The 12,372-nt window shown below is 34.4% G+C and overlaps 1 protein-coding gene across 1 annotated transcript; it reads left to right on the top strand.

The window, feature by feature from the left end:
• Positions 1–224: 224 nt before the first annotated feature.
• On the top strand, positions 225–10,926 carry npy7r (neuropeptide Y receptor Y7). Its single transcript, XM_065249110.2, has 2 exons — positions 225–450; positions 7,916–10,926. The coding sequence occupies exon 2, from the start codon at positions 7,957–7,959 to the stop codon at positions 9,085–9,087; it is 1,131 nt and encodes a 376-aa protein (XP_065105182.2). The 5' UTR covers positions 225–450; positions 7,916–7,956; the 3' UTR covers positions 9,088–10,926.
• Positions 10,927–12,372: the final 1,446 nt, after the last annotated feature.

The following is a 12,372-nucleotide window of genomic DNA, read 5'->3' as shown; positions in this document are numbered from 1 at the left end:
TCCTATGCTTACTCTTCCTATGTTAGTGCCAGAAGGATGTTATAATAAATAAAGGAAGTCCACTATATGCATTGCTGAAATAGATGCATGTCCTTAACTGTCAACACAGCACAGATCCCAATACACAACACAGTGATTTCTCATTGATTTACTGTCTGCATGCGTTATTGAAAAGCGTTACATTGGTTCCTCCCACACCCGCGTGCTTCCAGCACATCCACTCGTGCACCTGAACTTCACTTGCATGAATATGATGTAGCTCTTGGTTTGCTTTAGCAGCAAAGTGCATTACTTTCCTCATATATTTTATATATATTGTAGGCTACTCATCAGGAAATTCTTGCGTCTGAAGATGTTGATTATGCACGCGCGCGGACAATAGCGTGAACCTGCCGCGCGGAACTTCATAGCCAGCATCATTTATGACAAGCATGAACACGCGGGCGTAAGGTGAGCAGCTTGCTGTCTTACTTTAAACGATTAACGATGTTAAAATAATATGTGTGTTTAATAAAATAAAAGCCTAGTATAAGGTGTCTGTAACAGTCGCGCAACACTCAGAAGGTCATTGATAATTTTAATCTAATTTCCAGTACAGAAGGTAACAAACAGGGTGCGTTTGAATTTTACCTCCGTACTTACAGCATGCTGCATTTTCAGGAACATTATATACTAATCATGGGTTGAAATAAATCAAACACTAGGGTGTTATTTGTTTTAAATATTTATTTTAAATAAAGTACATTTTATAAAAGGGATAGTTCACCCAAAAATGAAAATTCTGTCATCATTACTCGTCCTCATTTTGTTATTTACCTGTAGCCTATGAGTTTTATTTTGATGATGACAAACAAGGTATTTTGATAAATGATGATAAGCACACAGCTGATGGTAACCATTGACTACTATAGTAGGAAAATAAATTATGGAAGTATTGTGATAAATGATGAAGAAGATATTTTGATAAATGATGGTAAGCACATATTGAATTCCATTGTATTTGTTTTTCCTACTGTGGAAGTCAATGGTTACAATCAGCTGTGTGTGTGCATCATTTATCACAATATCTGATTTGGTGTTTATCAGAAAAAAAGACATTCATTCACGAGGATGAGAACATGACAGAATTTTCATTTTGGGGTAAAGTTGTGAACCATCCCTTTAAGCAACATTTTACAAAAATATTAAAAAAATAAAACATTTTGGGATTTTTGGTATAAATTAAAATGCTTTGGTGAAACAATGGTTTTGATAAAAACGATCAAATAATAACAATGTCTAATGAGACTTGTAGTTTACAAGTAACATTTGTACAAGTGCACCGTGAAATGTGTATTTTCTGCAGTGCATTGCTATCAATTTCTTATCCTGTTATTCCATTTTAAAGGATTAAACCTGTGGGGTGTGGTCAGGTTACAAGTTATGAATTGAAATGGAGAATTCCCATCCCTGGTTTCCAACTGTCGGCTGATAATTTATGCAGAATGCTTTTACAATTCATAGTTTTACATTACATACGACATGTGCTGCATGTTTTATGTTGCTTCCTCCATGCATCTTTTTGTATTGTGGTAACAATACATACTGTAGCACAGTTGTGTGAACATCTGCTACACAGATTTGTACCAAAGAATAGCATTCATAATGATAAACGGTGCATTGAAGAGCTCTCCATGTGATGGAGCTGCATTACCCAGCAGAACATCAGACGGGCTGAACAGCTGAATCATTTTGAGGGAACAATCATCAGCCCCTGTATTCAGTTTTTAATGTTGATTCCTCATCACAGCCAGAGAGACACAGGGAGGAGAAATGACAAAACGCTGTGGCAATTTGTACTGAAGTGGTTTCTATGTTATCATCTAAGTATGCAATTTTCCAGGTACTCTTCTGTCTCACAGGGTGATTGAAACAGAAAATGTCTCTAGGACACACCATAAAGCATGTAGGGGTGCAGTTAAGGACGATGGGGGATGTAAACCTCTAATTATCAGAAATAGCAATTACAACCCTCTTAATATAAATATATTCATTAATGAAAACAAGTACATTTGACATTTCTACACCCCTATGCCAACCAGAATAAGAAGAAAGAAATGTTTTTATACTCTGACTTATTAAAAGAGATAAAGGAACTGTCATTATCAATGCATAGTCATGGACACATTGAAAGAAAAGATCAAGTGTCTTGAAGGATATGACCTTTCGGTGAATGGGATTGTGCATATATATCTGTGCCTGAGGACACATATAATAAGTGTGTTTATAGTGTGAGGAGATAAACAGAAATGTCACAGCACATATTAGAAGAACGATGTATTCATTTAACATTTGGTCTCTCTTTAAGTCAACACGAATCAGAATCAAGCCGATTCATTACTTTTTAATGTTTTTGGTCTAATTAAATACAATTTAGCATTGCACAATTTTTTTAAGAGTACAGTTTGTCTTTGTAAAACAGATAAGTGGATAAAACAGATACTTTTCACTATATCATTTTGTGATGCATAAAGCATTTTTTTTTCTTGTTGAATATTACAAGACAGCCAAGGATGATAAAATGTGTTTGTACCCAAACTCATTGAATCTGTGCCTCTCTTAGCAGCTTTAATGTACTTCTGAAGGTAGATATAGCGCTTAGTAACAAATGAAGGCAATATTTTTCCTCAAAAACAATAAAAATATACCCATCGGCCAAAAGCAGTGCCACAACTGGTTTACCTTGAAACTCAATGCACCCCAAAGATGGAGTATAGGCTTATCTTACAAAAGCACAGTCATTTTTTTGGGAAGGGAAGACCTTGTTTGTTTTGTGCTTTGTTTTACATTTTTAAATGACCATGCTCTTCAATGGCAATTTCCTTTTTCCCCTATAGGCGAAATATATGTCATATAATCAGCTTAAATGGCAATACAGTCACTTCTAAATGCACTTATGAGCCGAATCGTTCTTAGCATTACAGTTTTGTGTTGTCTTGCATCGTGTAGCCTGGAATTGGTTTTTAATGAAGCTCGATCCATCTCATATGAGCTGGAAAGAGCCATGTTAACCTTTAATTAAATATTGTTCAATATTCCAGTGGCAAAATCATGGTGATGGTCAAGCATTAAAAGCCTTTTGTAATGGGCAGTTATCTTTTTAATTACGGTAATTGAACATGAAAACAAATTATTAAGAAGGCTGCATTTGTGTTAACACAACAGAATCTTATCTTGGTTAAAAAGATGGGTAACACTTTACAATAAGGTTCATGAGTTAAAGGGGCCATGTCACAAGACTTTTTTAAGATGTAAAATAAATCTTTGGTGTCCCCAGAGCACATATGTGAAGTTTTAGCTCAAAATAGCACATAGATAATTTATTATAACATGTTAAAATTGCCACTTTATATGAGCAAAAATAAGTTTTTGGGTGTTTCCTTTAAAATGCAAATGATCTGATGAAATTCAAACACTGATCACAATGATGGTGGTTTGTTGAAATTATTTTCTCTCTCTCTTTTTCTCTCTGCACTAAATGCCAGTGCTGCGGTTGGATATGAAGATTAAGGGGCGGTATTATTATAATAAGAGCTCCTTGTGACATCATAAGGAGAGCCAAATTTCAATGAGCTATTTTTTCACATGCTTGCAGAGAATGGTTTACCAAAACTAAGTTACTGGGTTGATCTTTTACACATTTTCTAGGTTGATAGAAGCACTGGGGACCCAATTATAACACTTACACATGAAAAAAGTCAGATTTTCATGCCATGGCTCCTTTAACATTAGTTAACATTAGTTACATGAACTAATAATGAACTGCACTTATACAGCATTTATTTATCTTTGTTAATGTTAATTTCAACAATTACTTATACTTTATTAATATCTTGTTAACATTAGTTAATGCACTGTGAACTAAAATGAACATTTGATTTTTTTTCTATTAACTAACATTAAAAAAAGATTAATTAAATGTATTGCTCGTGGTTTGTTCATGTCAGTTAATACATTAACTAATGTTAACTAATTAACCTTATTGTAAAGTGTTACCAAAAGATAAAATATGCAACTCGACAAAGGATCATTTTTATTTTAGCAATATCATAATCTAACACATGAAATACAATATAGTGTTTTGTAGGTGCATGTGCAGCATATTTAAGCAAGAACGCAGTCTCATTAATTGTGTGCGCAGTATTATTCACTTCAACTCCAACTGAGAGCATAAATACTGTCTGAAGGGCCGCATTATTCACATTTTGTATGAGAAAGCCATCATGCCAAGAATGTAATCTTTTACATTATGCTACATTTACATATTCGACAGACACTTTCATCCAAAGTAACTTACAATGCATTACAAGGAACACTCTAAAAAAAACTAAAAAGTACTAAAAGCTTGCAATCATAAACTGTAAAAAAAATAAGCAGCATTTTTATCAACTCAACATATATTTTTATGTTACTTTAACTTATAAAATCAAGCTGAAATTGTTTAACTTAATTTTTAAAGTTATGTCAACTTTTTTAAGCCAAAACTTGAAATAGGAGGTTGAATTGACTTACAAAACCAAGTTGTTTTAACTTCAATTGCTATATTTGTTATACTCACTGGGGTCTACATGCCTTTTTCAGTCTGCCGCCTTGTTGATTTCAAGCCGAGGCTGTGACACTTTAAATCCTTTTGTGTTAGATCTGGATGCTGGTCATTCAGCCATCAAAACATCTGTGCCTACATCATTTTACAAATTTGCACGGGGCAAATAACCGAAAAAAAAAAAAACATGAATTGTTCATTTGAAAGGGACATATGATCACATTTGAGATGAGAAAAGCGCATTGTATACATAATATCTGTTTTGGATATTAGCCTGTTGGCTAATCACTAATTTCTCATGTTGTAAGCATGTTTACTTTTCTTTAAAATGCCAGTACAATATTTTATGACAACAACTAAGTATATTTCTCCAGTTTGTATAACATCATGTATTTTCTCTATTCTTTTTTTCAAGACATGAACATTGACTTAATAACATGGGATTGACTTGATATAGTACTTTATTGTCAGATGAGTCTGAAATTTGTCTTGCGTCACAGTATCCATGTTTACAACAATGAACATTCTTTGGACAATAACACACAAAAACAAGACACATAATACATTACACCCTCTTACCCTTCTACAATTACATCACATTTATAGTACTCTTGATTTTGACTTTTGGTTAAGCTTCTTATTCAAATCTAGTATTGCCTGATGCACAAAATAATTTTTCAGCTTAACTTTATTAAATCTTGGGACTTTATATCTCCGGTTTGATGTTAGTAATTTAAATTCATTGTACGGAACATGATTAGAATCTGAAACTTTATTATTAGCCAGTCTTATCAGATTATTATAATATTATGCTGACTCATATTGCTTCTCAAGGGGCTGACCTACGATCTTTTTAATATTGAACAGCCTTGTTTTTAACTTCACAGACAAACTTCCATACCAAATGCAGTTGCAGTATTACAGTAAACTCATTATCACAGACATAAAGAACATTAGAAGGATCTGTTTTCTTACTCCCAATGGCTTAAGACCATGAAGAAAAAAAGATTCTCTGCTTCGTTCTTTTACAAATAGCATCAATATGATAATCCATGATATCACATTGTCAATCATTACTCATAAGTACTTATATGTTTTAACCTGTCTGATTGGTCTATTGCGGATAAAAACAGGCATTGCAGTTGTATTATCAGATGTAGACCCAAATATAATTTCTTCTGTTTTACTTGTGTTAATAACAAGATCATTTTTCTTACACCATTCAACCAAAGTACACCATGTTGATTAAACTCAGGACTGTTCTCATCATGCATCATAGATATATTAAACACAGTATCCTCAAAATACTTTAAAATATAAACTTCGCATCATGCGCCCTCGAAAAAGAAGTCACCGGCCGCCACTTAGATGATATGCAGCAACTGCATCTTCGGTACTACAACCTTTCTTAAAGGCAAACTGCCAGGGATCAAGTCTATTTTTAACCATCCTAACTAAGTGCTGAAGAAACAATTTTTCAAGACATTTCACAATTACTGAAGTAAGGGCTATTGGTCTAAAATCTTTAAATTCTCTATGACATGAAATTTTAGGTAATGGTTTTATATATGCTGTCTTTAATAATGTATGTGTATCAACTGAAGCTTGAAATACTGATTGCCACATTGGAGCCAATTCGTGTGCACACTTCTTTAACCTGTGACCTGCACAACATCCATCTGGGCCAGATGATTTTTTCGTATTAATACACTGAAACGTTTTTAGAATTTTTTCTGATGATGATAAAGCCGAATGATCTATTATTTCACTGCATTTGAAATGAGTAACTACTGATTCAAATCTGGTAAAAAAAAATGCATTTAGTTCATTCCCAAAAATTCCCGAATTCATTATCAATCACAGTAGATTTGTTTGAAGATGACAAACCAGTCATTGTTTTCATAGTATTACAAACCTTTTTTGTGTTGTTAGTCTTAAAAGCTTCTTCCAAACGCCTCCTATGAACTTCTTTTGTTTCTTTTAGTTTAATTTTTAACTCTCTTTCTGTTTGTTTAAGTACGGCAATATCCCTAAATGCTACTTTCCTCGAATTTATAACTTCTTTAATACCCTAAGTAACGTATGGTTTATTGTGTGGATAAACTTTAATCTCTTTTAAAGGCTCTACAGAAGTTGATGTAGTCATTTAAAACTATAGTTCAAATTAGTACAAATTTGTCCAAGTAAAACAAGCTTTCTTGTTGTTGTATACTTTCATTCGTCCACAATCTAATTAATTTCTTTTCTGGTTTGCTTTTTTTAAGTTTGGACCTGTACACAGGAATCATATACTACATGTGCTTAAAAACATAAGAGATTTTTTTTACATATTCAGGCCTTGCATTTTTTGTAATCTATACAAATTGGAGATATGTACTTATAGAACTATATTAGTGTTTTAAAGAAAAGTAAGCTTCCTTAAAACATTAGAAATTTTTAATTGGCCAACAAAACAATAGGTTTAAAGCGCACGCTCTAAACGTCCACCTATCAAAGCCTCGGTTTGGAATTAACATGGCGGCAGGGTGAATAAGGCCTATTTATAATTTCATTAATCTATGATGTTAAATATAAATGACTCACCTTTAGTCTTGTCATTGTTCAAAACATATCTTAAACTTGACAATGTATAGAAAGAGGAGAGCTCCCCCCCATCTGAGTCTGGTACCTCCCAAGATTTGTTTTTACTAAGACCTTATGGAGTTAACTGTTGGCTTTGGTTTACAGCCAAATATATGAAGGCATTATTTCCTTTATCTTTAAATGGAACAGCACCAATGGAATTGAAGTCATTGTATGGCAATGTTTTCCAGTAAGCTGCTTTGAAACTAAACACTTTTTGGGTGGTTGATGTCCTGACCCTTGGACAACATTTCAATCAACCAATCAGATTTCAGAAATAAGTTTACAGTTTGTTTAAAGTTTAAGCTTACAACCAGGATTAGCTGCTTCTAGACAATTGTTTTTCACTTGTCCCTTTGATTTTAGGGTTTGGTTATGGTTAGGGTTGGGGTTTGTGGGGTGGGTTAAGGTTTTATTCACAAAAACGTTGTCCTTGGGTCAATTCAATATGTTGCCCTGAGAACATCTCTTACCTGGCAAAAAATCAGTTCGAGCACTTTTTGGGTCTTTATATTTATAGACATTGTTTTGCAAGAAGATGCAACACATTTTTTGTTTTTTAAAAATGTCTTTAAAATCTACAGAACATTTATGTTTAAATGAAATAAGTAAATGGTTCTTTTACAAAAAAAGTTGTGGCATCACTCTTAAGAACCTTAATTTTTAGTCCTTTTGGTAAATTAACTTAACATTTTCTCTTCTTCTCAACAGTTTCATGCTGGTTTGGACAGACTGAAGGTATACATTTTAACATGGGCCAATCATACGCAGCCAATGTGACTGATGATGCGATTCATGGTGGAAACCGTGCCACCATCTGGCACGAGGACGGTGTGGGCAACGATACCATCGATCCTTACAAGCCCACTTTTGCGAATGACATCACCAAGCACCTGGGCGTTCAAGTTTTACTTATCTTAGCATATTCCCTCATAATTCTGCTGGGACTTGTGGGTAACAGCCTGGTCATTTACATGATCGTACTGTACAGAAACATGCGCACGGTCACCAACTACTTCATCGCAAACCTGGCCTTGGCAGACCTGATGATGGACACTCTGTGTTTACCATTCACGCTGGTCTACACGCTGTTGGATGAATGGAAGTTTGGAGAAGTGATGTGTCATATGGTGCCTTTCAGCCAAGCTCTGAGCGTACATGTCTCCATTCTCACTTTGACAGTCATTGCTCTGGAGCGCTACAGGTGTATTGTCTTTCATCTCGGCCAACGGCTCAATAAATGCACTAGTTTCATCATCATTGGTCTGATTTGGACGTTCGCTGCCATATTGGCTGGACCATTGGCTATCTTTCGGGAATATAGGCGCGAGGAGATCCCGTACATTGGCTTGCGTATAGCGGTCTGCTCTGAGAAGTGGCCCAATGGCACCAACCGAGATGCGGTTATATACAGTCTATCGATGCTCGTCCTACAGTACATGGTACCGCTGACGATCATCAGCTATGCTTATGTGTGCATCTGGATCAAACTGAAAAACCACATCAGCCCCTGCAACCGCAACGATAGTATCGCCCGTCGCAAGAAAACCACTAAGATGCTGGCAATGGTAGTTGTTGTCTTTGCCGTTTGCTGGCTTCCTTTCCATTTGTTCCAGTTGGCGAGTGATCTCGACTTGATTCTGAAGTTCAGAGAGTACAAACTCATTTATACGTTGTTTCACATCGTGGCTATGTGCTCGACGTTTGTCAATCCGTTGCTCTACGGCTGGATGAACCAGAACTACAGGAATGGGTTCCTTATGTTCTTTCGCTGTGAACACAAACCAGACACCATTTACCCTGATGGGTCCTTCAGGACTCGATCTTTGAGAGGAATGATTGTGAACGGGCACAATGACGGACAGCCTGCAGCTGCTGTCTGATCATAAAGACTGAGGTTAAATGCTTTCAGTGGACCTAGCTACAGTAAAAAGTTGGATCAACTTAAAAAAATACTTCAATTGGTACATCATGATCTAACGAAAAGTTGTGTTATATTCATGAAAAATTGTATTAATTTATTTGTGTCCATGGCATAAAATTCAGCTTTTTTTCGTGCCTTGAGCACGAACGTCTTTTTCGTGTCATTTTATGTATTGTTTTCTCATTTTTCCCCCTATTTTTAAATCATTGTCACTTGGGGATGGGGTTACACTTTGGGTTTGGGTTAGGATGTAATTTTATGTATTGGTTTCTACATGTTTTTCTTCCGCTTTTAAAACTATTCTCACCTGGAGTTGGGGTTTGTATTAGGATGTCTAAAAATGTTACAGAAAGTGATTCTAACACCAAGCGACAATGGTAAGAAAATAGGAAAAAACTATGAGAAAACGGTACATAAAATTAGACGAAAAAGAAAGTCGTGCCACAGACACGAAAAACTATTTATAAAAATTAGTGCGAGTGACACAAAAAAGCTGAATTTCATGCCATGGACACGAATAGCTCAGTCTGAATTGGTAACACTTAAAACATAGAATTTTATCAACTTACATTTTCACCTAAAGTGAAATTTTAAGTTGCAAAAACTTAGTGTTACCAATTGAAGTAATTTTAAGTAGTTAAGGTCTCCAATAATCTATTTCCGGCAAAACATACACTAGAAAAAAATGAAAGGTTCAGCAACTTATCAACTTGACCAAATGACTTCAATTGGTAACACCTAAAAATATTAAGTTGTATCAATTTATATGTTTAAGTAAAAAAAACTTAACACTAAAAACATAATTTTTAGGGTGTTATTGAAGTAATTCTTTTACTTTTTCACTTTTTATAGTGTGTGTTTTGCTGGAAATAGATTATTGACGTCCTAAACTACATATGTAGTTATTGAATCTACTGTCAACTAACTAAACCATTACTCCTTGATTTTTCACCGTCTGCTGCAAGTTATAAAAAAGTGATCATGCATAAGTCTGATATACCGCAGACAAACTGAAGTAGCTTAGTCAATAGAGTCAATTTGCGTACTATATGTAGGCTACTATACACATATACGGGTCAATTTTGTGGTGAGGTAAAATATTATAAAATCAATCAATCAATTCAGTTGTGATTTGTCAAAGGTGAAAATGTTGTGCATGTTTTGTTCTGTTGAAAGATGCATATATGTATATACGTAATGTATGGTACTGTAAGCTATATGTATTGAAGTGCTTCAGTGTAATCTATAGATTCACATGGCTGTATGCTTTATATTTAATCTTTTGTTATTTGTTATTATATAAAAGCTACACGTGTATTATGGTGCAGCTATAGCACACTAGACTTTAAAAATTACCATGTGGTTATGAGCACAAAACAATAGCATTCACAGTGCTGTAGTTGCATTATTTATTGCCAGTGCGACCTAATGTTTTTATGCCGTAAAGACTTCGTATTCTAGGTGTTGCAAACAAGGGAAAGTGGAGAAGAAACCTTTAAGAATATAATGCGGCCCATCTGCATCACATTTCAAGAACCTTCACAGATACAAAGAGTTGAAGATACAGATATTACACAATGATTTCAACTCATTTGTTGATTTTACTGTAACAAGTCATTGTTAATGTAGCCAAATTGCTTTCTCCATAACTTTGTGCTCCGTCTCGAATGTTATTTATTTATTTATTTAACATGATTGGGTGGCATATTTTCTCTTCATTAGAAATAAGTTGCACTTTTGAGTTTTTTTTATCTCATTGAACAAACCCTGTGCAAATGAAATGTTTTTGCCAATTAAAGTTATAAATAATTTGTCATCAGACAATTTCATATATGGAGTGAAATGTTTTTTTCTTTTACAAAAACAAACTTGTTTGAGAAATCTGTGGTCTTAATGTACGAGAGCTGTATAGTAAATCTAATCAATTTCTGCCCTCTACTGGGCCTTTGAAGTAGTTTCATTTAAGGTTTTAGTGAAAAGCAGGCAGCAGTAAAAGATAAACTGAATAACTTAAACATGTAAGGTAATTATTTAAAAATTTAAAAAAAATTTAGTGGAACATGTTGATATATAATGTGATGAGCTAGATCAGTGGTGACTCTGCTGTGTGAACATGAGACAAACTGATTCAATACAGCCAAGTGACACCACTTTATTTAAGTATTTATAATAATAGCAATAACAACAATAATTACATGTAAAATGGCAAAAAAAAAGTGTAGAAATGTTTGGTTCTCAGAATATTGTTGTTTTTGTATTTTTTTTTTTCAATTTAAAGCAAAGTTTCAAACTTATGAGGCTGATTAACCAGATTTCAATTGAGAACAACATATTTAGCTACACATCATGCATGTCTGAGAGCGTAATTTATACTATGTTCTTAAAAATAAAAGATACTCCGGTTTCCACCCACAGACCAAAAACATGCAAGTTAGGCAGATGCTAAATTGTCCCTCCCGCAAACTGTTTATGGATCATCTTCTGAATAAAACTTCTGTATGGATTAACTGGTTCTCGCCATGAATATGCTGTAGATGCTGGAATGGTGTAAAAAAAGAAAGAAAGAAAGGAGAAAAATAAAAGCTAGAATTTTTACAGGTAAAGGGGACAGAGAATGAAAATAAATATTTACCTTGTCTTTGTTGAATAATGGTAGTCTACCCGCATTCACAAACATACAAAAAGTGCTAGACATGCTAAACATCTCAGTTTCATAGAAATTCCTCTTTTAGAAATGTCAGCCAGAAAACGGCCCAATCTGAAAAACTGATGCTTATGACATCACAGGCATCTAACTGCCCCTCCACTTTAAAATAATTGGCTACATTTTTTGAGTGGCAGCAAAGTCAGCCAATCAGTAATGAGATTGCAAGTTAAGCCAGTAGGGGGAGCCAAATAGGTGCAAACTCACTTGTTTAAAATCCCCCACCCTAATAGAGCTATCTGAGAGAGGTTTTTAGGAAGTTTCTAAGGCATTACAGACCCAAACAAAACATTTTTGTCTACATGACACATCACAGAACAAGAATAAATACTCAGTTCAATCATTCTATGTCACCTTTAAACACTAAATGGAGTTTAATTTATTTGGACTTTTAAATGGAATTGATTTGATGAAGCATCAGCGTGTAAGTCAAGGCTGCAGCTAAAACGCAGAACAAAGTTTAATTTATTAGGGCATTGCTCTAGTGGAATGGCTTTGACTGACGGTGTATAAAGACCTTAACAAAATGAAATATATTTT

This window comes from Paramisgurnus dabryanus, chromosome 16 (assembly GCF_030506205.2).
Source record: "Paramisgurnus dabryanus chromosome 16, PD_genome_1.1, whole genome shotgun sequence".
In the NCBI taxonomy this organism is placed as follows: domain Eukaryota; kingdom Metazoa; phylum Chordata; class Actinopteri; order Cypriniformes; family Cobitidae; genus Paramisgurnus; species Paramisgurnus dabryanus.
Note: the sequence above shows the minus strand (reverse complement) of the source record. Positions and strands in the feature narration are given on the sequence as shown.

Excerpts from the sequence above, each read along its gene's own strand:
- npy7r (XM_065249110.2), top strand. The coding sequence starts at position 7,957 with ATGGGCCAATCATACGCAGCCAATGTGACTGATGATGCGATTCATGGT.